We start from the raw sequence: 18,609 nt of genomic DNA on the forward strand, positions 1-18,609 counted from the left end.
TAATCAAATATAAAGCGGCAATATCAACTGGTTGTTGATAATTAATGTTCCAATTACCGTCCTGATGGGGCAGCTAATAATTGATCAGTATTAGGGCTGCTCTTATTAAGTAACAATGAATAAATGACTCTGATCAAACAAAGCAGGCGCATATTCGATGAAGGACAATCCAAACCTTGACCTGGAATAACAAATTTTATCTATACCTAGATTTGTCAACAGTATCTACTACAGTAACAGTTTTAACAAAGATTACTCATCGCATTTTTACCAATCAATTTGTATCAAAAAGATATCTTAGACGATTAAGGAGATATGATGATAACTTATCTTGCTATGATTCTAAAATACAATCCAATTAAAAAGTAATACAGGAAAATAAATTAGTCTTAAACAAGTACAAAAACCGTTTGTTCATTTTGAGACCTCTGATTTTTATCATAGTATAAAAAAAATATTATATTTCAATTGCTGCATTTCCTGGCGGTGAAAACTACTCATCTCAAAATAAGGGAAAACCAATGTTTCTATTTATCCCTTCCTAATTAGAAAAGTCATATGTTCATATACAGTAGAGTGTTCTGACTAATTACTTGGCCAAAAATTATTAGTTTGCATTATATCAACTATTATAAATATAAAAAAATCAATTTAGTAACAATTTATTTTTTCTTTAAATTAAACTATAATACGTTTTTAAAAAATAAAAAAATATATCAATATTTTTATCTTAACTGTTAGCTTTAAATATATTTTCGTTTAACATTGAAAATTTTCTAAAATAAATCCATTTTTTCTTTTTATTCAGGATTTTGTTTTTTTCCAAACCAAAATGAGTAAAAAATGCGACCATGTTTTTGAATATTTGATTTATATTTTGAAATATTTTAACAATTTTTTTTTATTCTATTATAAGTACAAAAACTATGTTAGTTCATTTTGTGACCTCTGATTTTTATCATAGTATAAAAGAAAATATTATATTTCAATTGCTGCATTTCCTGGCGGTGAAAACTACTCATCTCAAAATTAGGGAAAACCAATGTTTCAATTTATGCCTTCCTAATTAGAAATGTCACTATTTGTTTTATAATAAAAAGGAAAAATGTCTTGTTGTACTATTCACTGAAATTAAAGTATCAATTCAAATTTAAACAACTAAGAGACATGAGCGAAATATTTTTATGTATATCGAAACTTTTTGAAGTGTAATTATGAATTGACATATATATATACACAAATATGTTGACTGGAGGGTTCTAAAGAAACTTAAGGAGTCTACGGAACTTTCACATTAATATATGTTACACTTTGAAGATTCTAGGCACTTCTCCCAGTAGTCCTATTGTTTGAACAACGTTCAAAATGACTTGTGGTACCAATCATAATCCTTTAAATATAGATCTGCTACTATTACTCACTGACACATTTTTTTTTTTTTTTTTTTTTAAAAACCATCCCTAACCAAGGAACCAACTTATCTGGAAAAACTAGCTTCTAAAACTCAGCTAAGAAGATTTAAACATTTTGGTTCACTGAAGCTCCACAGAAATTATCAACTTGAATGATAATTTTAAGAAATACAATTCTGTGACGATAATCATGCTTAAGAACACAGTATAGAAGACAAAATTTCTTTGGATTAATTAGATCCCAAAAAATGATTTAACAAGTTGTTAAATGACTGTCGGCAACTTGGCAAACATCTTGAGATTTTGCCACCACAAAACAATGAGGCACCAAAAGTACAAAAACAGAATTCATAGAGTTCTTGTACATATAAACTCAAATGGAGCAAAATATGACTCCATATTTTGATTACTTTAATGTAAAATACAAATATTTAAGAGTTAAAATCGATGAGTCTGCCAACCATGATTAGGGAAATAAAAAATTGTTTTTGAGTTTTGTCAAGTAGAGGAAAAATTGCGAGTTATGTATTGTTAGAAAAAAGTTTTTTGAAAAACTGTTTCTCGGACATAATTGGAAGTAAACAGCTCTAAACTCATATTTTAGACATTTAATCTGCTTTAAATGATATTAGGTTAATGTTTTTATAGAGCTCCGAATGAAAACTTAATTTTCTATAACGTTTCGAAATAGCCACCATATTTTATTCCTTCCAACTATGACTGGCAGAGTAATCAATTTTTACTAGTTACTTAATTACTTCAATTTTTCATAAAAGTAATTGAAGATTGGGGTGAAATAACTTATTATTTTTCCCCACAGGCTCTTCTACTATAATGCAGTATAAACTGTGATGAAACTGCTTCAAGGCCAAGTTTGAATCAACAATATTTGGAAAAATAATTTTCCGTAGAAAATGGATTTGTTTTAAACAACCCATTTATCAATCCCATATTTGTCTCGAAAAAAAAGTTTCCCTCGAAATTCGAGACTTGAGTTGAAATTATTCCAGACTAGAACTTGTTTTGAAAGCCCGACGACAAAGAAATATAGGAAGGTATCCTAGACGGGATAAAAAGCAAATTTTACTGCTCTGTAAATGTTTGTTGGGAGATAAAGCAGTGCAGATGTATCTTCTAAGCTATTTCATCCAATCTTATGTTGCCAAATAACAGCTATGAATCTGGTAATCGAAGGAATTCATTGTTTAGGCCTCAATACCCAAAAAAGATCACCTGTTATTGGGAACGACCCAAAGAGAGTAAATAACATACGAGTGCGGAATTAAAATGACGTATCCGAGTTTAATATGTATTTTGGTATTGATTATTATCTGGTAGGTTGAACTGGTCCGGCAAGTGGCTACTGAAGTTGCCTCCGTTTGTAAACCACGACTGGATGTGTGAAGATTCATTTCTCGGGAATGCAAAGAAATAGATATTAGCAACCTTATAGGAGGGAGTCGAACCCACAACGTTTCGAACCGGGCGCTCTGGAACCTGCAAGGCCGTTTAATATGTAACAAACATAATATTATTATATATAGTATGAATCTATGTATAGAATGAGTTCACACAGTTAAAGTACGTTTTTTATTATAAATTCTCATTCCCCCACCCTCGTAACGTAAAAATAGACATATTCGCAAAAATATACTCAGATTCTAAGTGAATATCGCATTATTATATAATGACGACCTACAATAGATTTGAGGCATAATGAACCACGATGATAAGAAGATTAGGAGCATGTTGGAGTTTAAGGTATAAATTTAAGTATTTTTTATCTGACAATGTCGTCCTTTCTCTAATTAATTATATTTATGCTATGGGTCATTCTTCCACAGCGTGTCAAATGCTCTTCCAAGGGTACTGCTACTTTCCATAAGAAATATTTCGATACCATAACAAACTTTTTCCATATTTGAAATGGCTATAAGACCTTAGAAGCAAGTTATAAATTTGAGACTAATAAACAAAACAATTTTTTAGTTCAAGAAAATAACTTCCCTTTTATTGGAAGGTTGGAGCTGAAATCATGTTCCCTCTTTATTGTCTTTCGTCCATTTCATCAATTTTATATCATTTTCGCGCGTTCGGCCTTAACCTCGATATGTAGTTGAACTAAACTGTTAGATTACAGAAAACCTATTCAGTTTTGTGTTACATACTTCTCAATATGGGAAGACAAATGTGTTTTTTAACATATTTTTAGTCCCATTCGTCGGCCAGTATCAAACAGGTAAGAAGTTTAAAAATTATATTTTTAATTAAGTAGTTGAGTTGTTTTGCTTTAATAGTGGTACATCTGACAAAAAAGGTTTATTCTAAATTAGAATAATTCCAAAGGTACCACTGTAGACTGGGGTAACTTTCTCTATTGGGTCCTTCTAAAGAGTTAAAAAAGATTGAAGGGCTGTCTCAATATAACTCAGGGAATGGTATCTTGGAAGTGCATCAAATATCAAATAGAATCTTTTTTCTTTTCTCTTTTTTTTTTTTTTTTGACAGATGTGCTACTATTAAAAAAAAGCTGTGATGTAGTTAGTTGAAAAATATGAAAGCAATATGTGAACAATAAGAAAAACATTAGATTTGTCATTCCTTCAATTAGTTCAGTTCAAACTGTTGGCACCCAGTGGTGGGACATAAATAAATAAACGAGGCACCACTTCCATTTATATTTCGGTTCCATCATATTATGTTATTACAGATTTATAGGCATGAGTAAGCTGATGCAGCAAAACCAACAAAATTTCTGACTGAAGAAATTTCCACAATCAAGTTGTCTGCATTTAAATTTTCAAATCAAAATTAAAGTAGATTGATGAGAGGAAGGAAAAACAGAACATATATATTGAATGAAATTCATAGGAGATAAGACAAGTTGCAATCAGTAGAAGAATAGCAGTCACTGTTCACAATGTATTGGTCACTGTGAACTTTCAAATATATCTAATTGGTCTTTCTTAGCCAGAATGCGGTAGCTGTAAGGATGAAGCCATCAACATGGTAAAGCAAATTATCCTTGAATGCCAAGGGTTTACTCAATTTCTTGAAAATATTTTTATTAAGCATTGACTATGTGAACTTCTTGAACATAGCGAAGAAGCAACTTATAGTTGTTCTTACATTTATTGAGGGCACAAAATTACTTAACAGGATCCAACCTGTTAGATTATACCAATGAACCTTAGAGTAGAAGCAATTAATTGATCTATAAATTAATTCATTTTAAGCATTTATCAGTTTAATAAAAAATCTAAGTGATTTTAATAAAATGTATAAAATATAAGGGATTAGTCCTGAATGTAAGTTTGTACCGTTATTGTAAGGATATAAAACAAATTAATGATATTAAAACTATTCAGTAAGCTAATTCATAGAATAAGAAAATATTATTCTATAATAATATTAAAATTGATCTAAATCATTTTCCGTTTAATCCACTGATGCTTTTGGCTCATTATTACAACTTAATAACTATTGGAGGTATTAAAATGTATATAACATGTAATTTTTTTAATCAGAAAAAATGAGGAAATATTTATATTATTATTTCACAAAATGTATCGGATTCAATGCTCACTTTTAAATAATACAATTCTATAAATTATTAATATATCATCATTATTCATTAATTAAGATTTCGTATCTTTATTCGCTTGATAACATTTCATTAATAGCGAAAACTTCGCAGGATGCTTTAATAATGTGAAATACAAATGTAGATGATGATGTTATATAAAAAATATCTCAGATGTCCCCCACATGTCAGAAATTACCAGGAAGGAAGTAAAAAGAAAAACCTAAACTAAAAAAATTCAAAACTTATATTTAGAAACAATTAGAGGGGTAGACTGATCAGATGGTACTATGTTATGAATCAATTTATTAGCAGTAGTTCGATGCTACATGTGTAACATTGAACTACTGCTAGACACCTATATTGCTTACAAAGCAGGGAAAGGCGGAAATAAATAAATGACTAAATATTTTATAAAAGAAAATAAGATAATAATTTATTAAATATTGTCTTAGTTAATCATATAAATTTACATTAGGATTAGGTAAAATGTTTTAACTGATAAAAACAAATTAAGTTACTTATTCTCAAAAAATAAATTTGAAAATTATAACTGGGATTGAATGAAATATTTTTATTTTGACAATGAAGTGTTATTAAGTAATAAGATTTATAAAATATTAATTAAGGAATAATAATGGTATCAACATGGAAATGTTTTTGAGTAGAATAGCAGGAATGTATTCATGCTAATTAGCTGGCTTTTATGAATAAATATTTATTAATAGCAACGATAAAGATAAAATAGTTTTCATTTGTTTTGCGTCATAGTGACAATTATAATTGTTTTTCTATTTAATTTTTTCTTTTATTTACTAAATGTTGTGGACACAATATAACACAGGGACTAGAGCATGTCAAAAGTACTCCTAGCCAGTGAGAAAAATAAAAAAATTATACTTCTTTTAGATAAAATTGAATTAAAATGTTTTTGGTAAACTGATCTACTGCTGTGACTATAAATGATGGTTTGATCTCACATTGCCATCTAATAGTGAATTTGTTTAGCGGGTCACTGAAGAAGATCTAGGAGGGTGAATTCCGGAGAGCGAATTTGTTGATCGGGTTGAAATTGGAGGAGCAGAAGTGGGAATGAAAAAAGGAATGAATTGAAATGTTTGTATTTGGTGTATAGACCGAAATTGATTGTGAAAGGAAACCTGTGGGGGGAAAAAAAACTGTTTTCTTTATATCATATTATACCATTAATTATATGTAATTTATATATGTCCGATTATGGATTGATAAGTATGCTGTGTGATATTGCAACCTGATGTATTTAGGCAGCATAGACGAATAAAGCATTTCTCTCTGATCCTTTAATATTTTTATGACCTTTAAATCTGTATCTGTTGTTGATCAATTAGCTCCATTCAGTATATTTTGCATTTCTATTGAATCTAATTCCAATCAAATTTACTGCATATAATTTTTGAGTAGTCTTTGTAGTTTTATGTTGGCTTTTAAAACCTGCGTTTCCATGAAGAAGGTACTTTGATGTAAAGATTTGATGATCTTTCCATTGAAATGTCTTAAAAATAAGTAAATACTACATTTGAATCTGCCATGTTCCTATGATTTCTAGTGGTCGTAATATGATTTCCTATAACTGGTTTGAAATTTATATAATTATCTTAAATGTAGGTTATCTACATTTCAGTTATTTTTATATTTCCTGTTGCTGCGATGCTGCATTAAAAAAAAAAAAATTAAATAAGTAACACTGCAACCCATCAACAGTCAGGAGTGCAGTAATTTGTAAGGCAGTACTGTTCCTTGACCAACGGTTGTGCAAGGAGGTGATTTGGCTGGAATCACTCTCGACTGCCAGATTTATTCTTAACTAAGGGTATCCACATCATGAGGCTGGGTGGACTCCGGATAGCAGCCAAATCCACAGAGCTCACTCTCGCCTGCAGTAAAACCAAAAATAATTATCTGCCACATTCTTTAGCGAAATGCCTTACCACTGAGCTACCCAGTCCCTTCTTGAACAAATATTTAAAGAATATATACCAATGAGCAAAAAACAATAGAATTACCTGGGTTTAAGGAATGATACAAACTGTTTTTTATATTTTATTTGTTATTTATTCTACATTGACATTTTTAATGAACAAAGTGTTTATACAATTATTTAATATTAATTTTCTATTGTTATTTAGTCATATCAGAAGTCTAATGTTGTATTCTTTGGGATTACTCATTACTATAAAATATGTTTTATAATAATATGAAAAAAGGTATAATATTTCAAGAAAAAAAAGCTTATTGTTTTAGAATTATCCTGAGCTCTAAAAATGTGCCATTTCGGCACACTATATAAATACTAATAACTAATCTATGTACATCAGTAAAATGTTTTTAATAATAAATATTTAATATACAATAATAATTGACTACAAGTTGTACCAATTGCTTTAAGTACTAAAAAACTAAACATAAATCACATTATAGACCACCTTGTGAATAACTTGGTGGGTGGATTGTAACCTGTCTTTGCAATATTATTTTGTTCAAACTATTTTTATGCTTTGTTATATACTAGTAATAATAAAGTTACAGATTTTTTTATTATCACTGACATATAGTTTTATTTTTGTTAATTCATCTAGGCATTTTTTTTCAAATACGATTTCAATGTTGAACCTTTGTATTAAAAGTAATTATTCAAACATAAAGGAATCTTTTTTGAATTCATAAACATCTTTTTGTAAATATAGAACATAAATATAAATATAATAAACCAAAAATATAATTCTCTTTTAATTATTATAAAATTCCACACTTTAATATGTCAAATAATTTTTTTTTTCCTGTCTGAAAATGTCACAACCTCTCTTTGGAGATGTGACATTATTTTGATTAAATTATTGGGTTATCCAATTTAAATAAACCTACTTGTTGAGCATTAATGCAATAATTCAGTCTATTTTCATTCAGAATGATTTTCATTTTAACATTGTCCCATCATGTGTTATTCGCTGTCTGGTTCTTGTATGCTGAAAAGAAAGCCAGCGCTTTCATTAACTGATAGCTTTTTGATATTGGTATATTACTGTCATAAAGTCTTTTAGAAGCTTTACAATCTACATAAAACCACCAATTGCACTTCAGGATACTTTGGTCGAATAGGGTCGATTCTGGGCACAGGAAGCTTTTCATAACCATTCCGTCATCTGTGAAGGCACAGACATGAAATACCTGAAAATAAAGTTCTCATATTATTTTCATAATCTTTGTTAGCAGTATGCCGCAATGATAAGTTTGAGTACATCATAAATTTTTAGTAACATTTTGTTCAAGTATCATTTTTTATGATAATCAAAGATAGATTAAAATACAGATTTAAGAACAAATATAATTATAAAGAAACATCAAAAAAACATAGGAGCTGTTAGAACTAGAGTTGTCTATTAGTACTGAAAATGAAGCTATCAAAATAAATTCACAAAATGATGATTTATTGTTTTGTTTTTTTTATGAAAAAAAACAAAAACTATAACAGCTCAAATATATTCTAATTTAAAATAGCATGCATATTGTTTCTTGTGTGGTAGTTTTCATGGTATTACAATTGAATTAAAAAAATCTTGTGCAGTATGTGCATCACACAGCTTGCACTTGCAACCCATCATTCCATTTTGATCTTACATAAAATTTACTTAATGTGTTTGTATGTAAATACAGTTGTAAATAATGTGTGTGTGTATATATATATATATATATATATATATATATATGTAATTTCAATTTCATAGCACTTTCCATTTTTGAGCTACAAGCTGTTCACTCATGTATTGGGTGACTTGGTTATTTGAATCTCAAAACGTGTAATTTACTCGAAAAATCGAATTCTAAATTCTGCACGATCATGAATTTCCCCCTTTTTCTGCATTCAATATATAAGTAAATGAAAGTTTAAATTAACGAAAATTTAACTATTTTTCTTGAATAAAATCAACTTTCGGTTATCGAGGACACAACTTAAACTATATATAGATAAAACTATTATATAAATAAATAAAAAAAAAGAAGAACTACCAATCCTTTTTTTTTTTTTAAGTCCTTCGGTTCTGAACTATATCTTCCATGAAATTTCAAAAGGAAATTTCTGTGCCCGTAAAAATATTGTTATTACCAGCCACGGTTTAGCAAATATTGTTGATTTAATTTATTATAAAATATAAAAAAATAATTTCCTAATAAACATATCGTGGTAATAAACAATATGGTCCTTTGACGATGGCTATAGCATACCATCGTCAAAGGACCATATTTGGGGAAACGTTGGTCTATAGCAATGGTTCTCAAACTATTGAAGTATGTGTTCAGTTAGCAACAAATTCAACCATCCCTCACCCATTTAGCCAAAATTCAAACACCCACAGTCCAATTAGCCAGAAATTGAATCATCTGCAGTCCAGTTAGTCCGAAATTCAACCATTCCTGGCTCAACCCCACTTCTTGGAAGACTTGGAATAAAGGAGGATCCTGCTTGGAAAATATTTGATATTTAGGCTGCTTAAGACATGATCGATTTGATTACGCGTTTACGAATCTGGTGATGTCCAAGTATATTTACAATGTATATTTGTGAATATCCTTACGTTTGAATGCAGTACTTTAGATTATGAGGTTTTTCAATATGGCAAAGCTTATTAGTCGTCTTCCATTATTTCCATTATCGTCGTATTCCATTATAGATTGCTTAAAAGTGCATTCTCAGGTATTTAAGTAATGTACCATAATACCATACCAGTTAAAACCTTTCAGCTAACACCAAAGTTAGCTTATTAGTTACCTTAAACATCATTTAAGGTAACAATAAAGCAGTTTTGACAATTGTTCTTCTCAAAATATGTCCTGTCGAACTCTTCCAGTGAACCACCAACAAGGTTTTCCTGAACCACCTTTGGGCACCAACCACCACCGAACCACCAACGGTTCGGACCTATTCCAAAAATTCGAAAAGGGTGGCTGAAAGCTTACGGGTGGTTAATTTTCTTTCTACATTAACCAACGTTTAACCATAAAACATTTAGTACACAACCTTTTAGATAAATTACGATATCAATATCATTTAAACATATTTAGATTAACCTAACCGTTCCTGATAGAAATAGTCTAAATTAGAGAGCAAATTAACCTTAACTATTATTCTAATAGTGATCAGTTTACTTCTTCATAAGTTTAGAAGTGCAATGATAGATCTACATTGTATTTTTTCCGAAGATTTTATTTCCTTTTTTCGTTGTACTTGAATACATTCAGTCAAAAAACTATGTTGTATCCCATAACAGTTCAGTTAATTTATTCTAATTTCATATCGTATTTTTATTATTCACATTCTTTAATTATTGGGTATCCTAGTCCTCACAGTTGAAAGTGGGACACAGTTCAATCGAATTAAACAAACCTCCTGTAACTGTGACTTGCGATGGGTACATTTAGGCGAAAATTGGTATTAAGGTTGACAAGATGCTGGGTCTGTCGCTAACCTTTAGCTATTACGAAAAATCATGATGCAAAGGATTATTTATTCCCAGCCTCATCAAAGGTTAGTGGGCGAAAGAGGACTCTGAGCTGGTGGCTTATTGGAACGATAGTCACTTTCCCCCAGTTGGTCTAGGTGACAGGATAACGGATCGAGCGAAATAGGAAATTGAAATGGGAAATCGAGAAAGTGTGTGGTTATAATAAATCGAAATAAATAATATGCCATTATGCAATGAAACATTGAATACTTAGATCGGGTAGTAATTTAAAATTGAAAACCGTACGTGAAAATAATTGACGTTGCAATGAACTTATTTTCTGAAAGGGGTTGGATTTTATCCCAGATCTGGTTGTTCTGAATTTTTGTCTAGTTTTTCTGAAGTTGGCCCAATAAATTATCCGAGTTTTTGATTTCGGATGTCTGTTCCAAAAAAATTCTTTTTTTCATTTTTTTGTGGATTTGACCATGAAGGTATAGTTTTAAGATAAAAACAACAGTATTTTAAAAGTAGACTTACTTTTCTACAATTTCATCCTAAATCTGTCACTGGAGGCCCGATAATTTCTGAAATACAATTTTTTTTTCACAATTTATACACTTTTTCGAACTTTGATTTTTTTAAATAATATTTTAATGTTCTGAGGTGATTTCCACTTATTAGGCTTATTTTCTTCGGGTAATGTTTCCCTCCCGGATTCCTAAGGGGATGATTAATCTCTCTTCGTATTATTGTTATTGTTATCTTATTTATCTATTAACTTGAATTTGTATATAGTTTTTGAAAGTACTTCTCATTTCCTTTCGCAAGATCCCTGTATTATAAGAAATAATATCCCAATCAGTATGATTTATTTATTCTAATTTTTTTCTTTAAAAACACTTTTAAATGAGGATAACAGTTATTCTTTTTACTATGATGAGTTTAAATGTATGCAATTATTATATTTACAGAAATAAATTGTCAAATCTTTTACATGTTTTAGTTTTTTTATATGAATTTCACACGTGCGGGCTTTCAATCCTAATATTTATTTTCAATTTTAAATCAAACTAGAACAGATAAAGATAATTAATTAATTTTGGTGCGTACTTCTCATTAAACTTTAAATAAATTTTTAAAAAAATGATTTTTTTTTCAGGCCGAATTCTAACCACCGTTTCATTTATTTATAAGATTAATTTTTTACAACATAACGGGGCTTCTATTTGAAATTTCTATTTTCAATTTAAATTAAAATAGAAACAGAACAAAATAATTAATTAATTTGTAGTGCTCACTTTCAATGCACTTTAAATAATTCACGAAGTTAATTTTTTTTTTCTAGACGAATTTCAGTGGTTGAAATTCTTTTTATATACAGTAATTTAATTATGAAAAGATAAAAAAAAATATTAATTGAAATTTATCCTAATAGTAGACTTATTTTTATACTTGTGTGCCTAAGAGATATTGTATTATTCACTTGTTCAATCATAGTAATATTAATTTTTCTCAAAACATTTTTAGCTTCTCCTGAATTGGAAAGTTCTATTTATTTTTATTAGTTTGATATTATATAGATATTTTCTTTATTAATTATTATTATTATTAATAATTGAGAAAACACATAACCGTGATTGACTTTAGTATGAGTGAGCTACATTGCAGTGAACTTGGTCCTACTTTTGCATCATGAGAAAGAGGAAGAAATTGACAATAGGGATCTTGAGCACTCTCCCACCGGCACTTAGAGGTAACAAGATGAGCACACCTTGGCCTTCACCTTCACGGTACATTGTCCTCGCTGATCGCAGAAGTTCTTTGTGGAAACGTTGGCATCCCCTGTGTGATTTGTCTGTCTTGGGCTTTTAAAGGTTGTATAAAATATTATGTGGTTTGACCCATTTAGAAAGTCGAGTAATGAATTATGTACAGTTTTAAAATTTCTTCTTAGTCACTACCGAACTACAAGAACTTCATATTCATGCAATAATTAAAAAAAAAAAATGTTTGTTTTTATGATTGAAAATTTGTATTGGCATTTCGTTTTGGACATCAAGGAAAATTTTTTAAATACGTAGTAAACAAAGGAAGCAAAAAATGTCGGTATCCACATGTTTGCATGTTTTTTTAATTTTTATCGGCTATAAAATTCGATTTTCATTATAAAAAGGATCAAAATACATATAGGCTAAGTGAAAAGAAATACAAATATCAGCCAATAGGTTGTAGATGATAAAAATTCAGAGAAATAGTAATGCATAACCTATAAATTCAACTTCCGTTCTAGAATGTTTATCAGAAAGTTTTAAATTTGATTACCTAAACATATAATGTCTTTATAAATATCTATTTGTGCCATGCTAAATAAAAAATAAACTGATAAAGTTAATAAACAACATATGAAACATCAAATAGATAGAATTTATAAACATACCATCTCTAGAATTAATTATTGAATTCGAAGGCTGGGGAAATTTTTTTAATAATTAGAACACAGGAGATCACAAACATTTATCTGTTAGAAGTTCTAAAACAATGCTAAGTGATACAAACTTGTAGATGCAGCACAAGCACCCTTCGATTTATGCCCAAAAATTCAATACAAATTCAGGTCGGTTTGTATCAGTATAGCCAAATAACCCATCCACACGCTTGCGCATGCGCGAACATGCCATTGTTTGCCAAACGTGTTGAGGCAATTTACATTCGTGTCCCCTTAATTTCTCTATCGATAGCAGTACTAGCAGACCATACAAAGACCAATTATGCCAGTTTTTTTTAACCAGTAAAACAGTTTGTTTAGCTTATAGTGTTCACAATTGTGGTGTGAGCTTTTAATAGTTGCAGTACTCTTTATGAAGAATACTACCCAATTAAGACTTTCTAGTAAATATTCAACTGCTCTTAGTGTTGGTCCACACAAATATACATTGGACCCAGAGAAGCATTATCCGGCCTCTGATGGAACCGTTTTGGATAATTGTTATCACTTCTTATCAAACATTACCGCATATCAAGAAAACCTATTCCGATAGATTATTTTTTTACTGTGAGGAATGTAGATAAACCAGCTTAAATGTATTTTTTGTTTAAATAATTCGTTTCTTTTGTCGTTTTGTTTAAATAATATTTAATTTTTGTAAAATAACTACAATGAGATATTAAACTATGATAAATTGAACTGGCTAAGTCTGCACGAGGATTGCCCCATCAACAAATAAATAAATACTCTTTTTTAAATTGAGAAAACAATAATCACTTCAGTAGTTGTCCTAACCAGTGCCACCTTTATCCCAAGGGCTCACTGGGCACCCTTACTCTTATAATCCATAAATTAAAACGAATCAAGAATGAACTGATAAGCACAGGTTCTTCAAGAAAGATTGAGCGTTTTATCACGGACGCTGATAGAAACTAATGTATATTACATAAGTAAACGTTTAAGAAGTAAATTGTGATGTTGCCATTCAATGATCATGGGAAATTGTATATTTACATGAGGTACTGGTTTAATTCCATGTCAAATATAAAATAACTATTTTGATTAGCGTGTTGTTTAAAGCTCTTAAGTTATTTGGAAAATAATTTGAAGGCCCCACCTCTAATATAGAGAGCCATCAGATCTTAAAAGTACTTGGGGCCCCTATTTGGTTAATAAACTCCATTAGGAGGTTCTGATTACCAAAAATCCGATTTTGATAAAATTTTCAAGGATTTTTCTGGTTGGTTTTTAAATGCTCCCGAATCTACTTTAATAATTTTCTTGGCACACTAATATTTCGAGAAATGTTTAATGAAGCCCCCTCAAACATGTTAAATGGCAGCTCAAGATGCTGCCATCTAGTGGCATACAAAAAAAAATTATCACACATTGAAATATAGCTACAAAGCCTATATTAGGAGGTAGGTATAGTGATTTATGTTCTTGGCAGACATTTTTTGTTTGCTTTTATCAAGAATATTGAACTGAAATTGATTTTTCCAAATTTTGTTTTTACATTTACAATTACATAACTTATTTTATTAAAATCCTACCTCAAAACGTTTCTCAGGATAACATTTAATGTGAGTATAGAATTAAATCTACATGAAAAATGCTAAAACTGATTCTTTTGGAATATTTTTTTTTAAAATTAGAGTAAACATTTAATTTTATTGTTTCATTACTGAATGGATTCAATCAAAATTCGTGGGTCCATATTTTATTTTTTTTTTAACGGATGAACGATAATATTTCAAAAATAAATGTAGAATATAATATTGTTATTGTAACGATGTATTTTAGTGTGATAGTATAAAGCTAAGGAATGATATTTATGATTTATTGTTTTTAAAAATTATAAATAAATCACTACTTCATTTAACATTTTTAAAAATATGATACTAATTTCTTATTAATTTTAAAAATAAATATTTTTTACTTGATTTAAAAAAAAAATTTCTTTACTTATTTAATCTTTAAATAAGATACTAAACAATAAAAGCTCACATTTAATAAATCCGCCAGCTTAGATATATCCATATTAAGCACATTAAAATGAAAATAAATGCAATTATGAATATCAAAGCGTATCTAGGTAATTATTGAAAACTGTTTCGTTTAGCAATTATTATTGCTTAATTATACACATTAAAATAACTGTTATTTAAGAAGAAACATGATATTAAATCGATGAGTATTCCCCAAGAAATTTAATGATGATAACAAACCTGCCCCTGAACCAGATTTTGACCTTTCAGAGTTAATAAATTATTTTCACCAAACTATGATTATAGACGAATTATATAAAACCAAAACGCGTTAAGGCCAAGGTAAGTGGTTTTATCCATAAAGAACCGATCACTGAATATGGCATGATTACAATGCACTTAAATTACTTTCGGAAGCCCGTTCATGTTTTCTGCCGTTTATCTTCGTACAGTGACAGGGAGATACGTCATGCTTGCGTGGCACCATTCATGTAGTAATAAGTCGTGGAATTAGTAAATAGTTTCTTTATTACATTTCTAAATATGTGTCGTCAGGTCCGTTGATGTTACTCAATGTTCGACCTACCATTATATTGAAAAGTTATAATTTTTTTATTTACGATATCTAAATACATTAGATGAGGTTACAATTATCATCATTTTTTTTTTCCAAATTCTAAAAGTAAATTTCCAAAAAAAAATTAAACATACTATCGACATTCCTATTATATAAGTGACCACCTCACCCTACCTCTATTCATCCACCTGTAAACACAAGATCCCAGCATACCGATATGGACATCCCTCCCTATAAAACTACTGCCTTTGAAAAATCCTTTACCGTACAAGCTACCTCATTTTGGAATTTCTTATCAATATCCATTCGTACAACCGCCTTCTTCTTAACATCAAATATACATCCATCTCCTTGATTATCAATTTTCCGTAAACTTGTAAATAATAAACATTAGTATAATTGCATAAATGTGTATTTTTTTACATATTTTATAAATATAATTATGATTATAGTTTTTTTTTTTTTTTAAATCAGTTAATTTAGCTAGACTATTGCTGATGAATTTTTCCAAATTGTTATTAGAGGACCAAGTGTCCCAGAATAAAAATCTACTTTTCCATTGCATTTAAAAAATGTTCATATTGCTTGCAGCGTAATCATATTGGTTATTAGTTGAAAAATAGAAATATATTCCAATCATTTTCAATAAAAAAATCATTTCAAAATAATCTCTTTTAAGAGCCTACAGGGTAATTCGTATCCTCGATAGACTAGTTAGTAATTCGACAAAATTTTTTTTTTCGACAAAATTATACACTATTTTACATACTACCTGATATATAATTTCATATTCTTGCTTAATTTACTTTACTTTGTGATAACACCCCTCCACCAAGACCTGGGAGGTGGCAAGGCACTGTATCCTTGGTCGAAGTGCTCTCTGGTGTAAGGGATTTGGGTCCTGCTGTCTGAATATAAATAAATTAAGAATTAATTTTTATTAATATATTTGTTTAGTTTATTTAAAAACAATTTTGATCCTTTTTCTCAACTTTATTCTTTTTAAAACTTCCAATGTTTCGACCACTTAGGTCATTTTCAAGGATACCTTTACTTTGTTTTCATTTTTTCTTCTAAAATTCTTTTAATATAAAATAAATGCTAAAGGGCAATTAGCCGGCATTGTTAAGAAGTTTAGAAGAAAAAATGAAAACAAAGTAAAGGTATCCTTGAAAATGACCTAAGTGGTCGAAACGTTGGAAGTTTTAAAAAGAATAAAGTTGAAAAAAAGGATCAAAATTGTTTTTAAATAACTTAAGAAGTAAATAAGCAGCTGAGCGGTCCCTCCCCACTCCATAATAAACAAACCGGTGCTGAACCCGCCCACGGCTGATCTTCCTTTCTCCTCAAAATGCCTTCGGGCAATAAAAGGATTGAAATTTTATTTGAATTTATATATACATTTTTATTGTATAAATCTTTGTATTTGTTGGAATTGAACTTTCTGGGAGGGTAGGAAAAAAGAGAAATGAAAAGATTTCAGAAATTAAAACATAGTTTAGGAAACAATTTTTTTAATACATTATTAAAATTGTAGAAAAAAATTTTCTTAAATGTTTAAAATATGTCTAATTTTATCTATGTTTATTTATCATAAACATGATTGATACCTCCTTTCAATCAATCTTAAGGTTTTCTTGCTATTTTCTTACTGAGGAATAATTTGAGCTGCTTTTTCGGAGAAAATAAAAATTTTTTTATATCAAATATTAAATAATATTTTTTTTTTAAATTTTACTGCTCCACTAAGAATTTTTTTCATGAACCCCTTAGCTTTTTTTACATCTCCGATCAGACCACACTATTGCCTTAAAAAGCTCTAGTAGTTTTTAGTTTGGGTTGATAAATTCTCATAAACAGAAGACGAAGACAAATACAGTTATGTCCAACCATTATCTCTAGTAATACATAAAACTAAAAAGAATTTTTTTTTTAAATGAGTCAAATTTAAGAATTACCAGGCCAATATGAAAAATTATTTTTATGTAAGATTGGAAGTTCATTGAGGAAGGCAATCTATTAATCACCCTATTGGGTTAGTATTTTCTTTCATAGCATTTTTGAAGTAACTCACAACTTAAAAAAATTTAAAGGCAACAGAGTTGCCGGATCCAAACTGCCGTTGTGGATGACGAAGAGGATGTAGAACAGAAGGGAGGTGCCCCTGGACATGGAAAGTGTTCCCATTGCCGTCTGCTCCTTTCACTTTCATTAATCTTTCTTTAAATCAGCACGGATGGGGTTTTCACTAAAGGTAGCATTTTTCCGCGTAGGTGGGTGCTATCGGCTTTACGATATACGGACGGCTTCCAGCCTCTCTTGTTTCTGAGTGGAAAGCGAGAAAGCTGAAAACAACAAGTTTTGTTGTAACGAAACTTTTCACTACTTTTCTTTCTTAATCCGTGGAAATTGTGTATTGTCTGCTCTGAGTACGGGATAGATTTGTTGTCGTTAAGTGGAAGGCTACGTATTAAGAAGATAATATTAATAGATCTATTATATCTTAGTATTGTGCCAAGAAGAAGAAAAAACAGTAGTACTAACTACTCCAGCCGATTACATGGTACATTTTTCTGTTCCCCTACGTATACGTATTATCGGCAATGAAATTGCTGATAGGGGAGGCAAAGAAGCGTTTACCTTCCCTGGGCGTGGTGGAACTTTCTCGACATCAGAACTAGCATGGCCACTTATACACCGTATTATAGGGTTGGAAGACCCTGTGGGATTACAGCCATGGATAAGGAAAAATTGAGGCCGTGGAGTAATTCTAGTCTCATCAGCGGAAGGAAAAAGGAAGTGGTACTAGGCTGAGGATCGGTCTCATAAGATTAGCTTATCTACCCAACAACAAAAGAGGCTCATCAAATTTATCGATATATTAAAAATATCTCAAATCTTGATAAAGTATTCTTTTAACGAGAAGAATATTAGAAGATTACAGGAATATGGAATATCATTGAATGTATCAGTATTCCTCGGCATCGAGAAGAAAACAGCTACCGAAGTTATCAAGTTTCTATCCAAAGAACGATTTTTGTCATACATTTAATGAACCTTTGTCTAAGTGTCATCTCTGTATAT

The 18,609-nt window shown here is 29.8% G+C and overlaps 1 protein-coding gene across 2 annotated transcripts in view; it reads right to left on the minus strand.

Annotated features, from left to right (window-relative positions):
* Window positions 1-7,520: 7,520 nt before the first annotated feature.
* LOC106689010 (mind the gap) overlaps window positions 7,521-18,609 on the minus strand; it is a 213,608-nt gene continuing 202,519 nt past the window's right edge. For both annotated transcript variants that reach the window (XM_014433746.2, XM_014433747.2), the window contains one exon: window positions 7,521-8,199. In XM_014433746.2, the coding sequence (XP_014289232.1) occupies window positions 7,966-8,199 (234 nt within the window). In that variant the 3' untranslated portion in view covers window positions 7,521-7,965. The remainder of the gene's footprint in view (window positions 8,200-18,609) is intronic.

Source organism: Halyomorpha halys, unplaced genomic scaffold, assembly GCF_000696795.3.
Source record: "Halyomorpha halys isolate HHAL.00 unplaced genomic scaffold, Hhal_1.1 Scaffold1257.1, whole genome shotgun sequence".
Taxonomy (NCBI): Eukaryota; Metazoa; Arthropoda; class Insecta; order Hemiptera; family Pentatomidae; genus Halyomorpha; species Halyomorpha halys.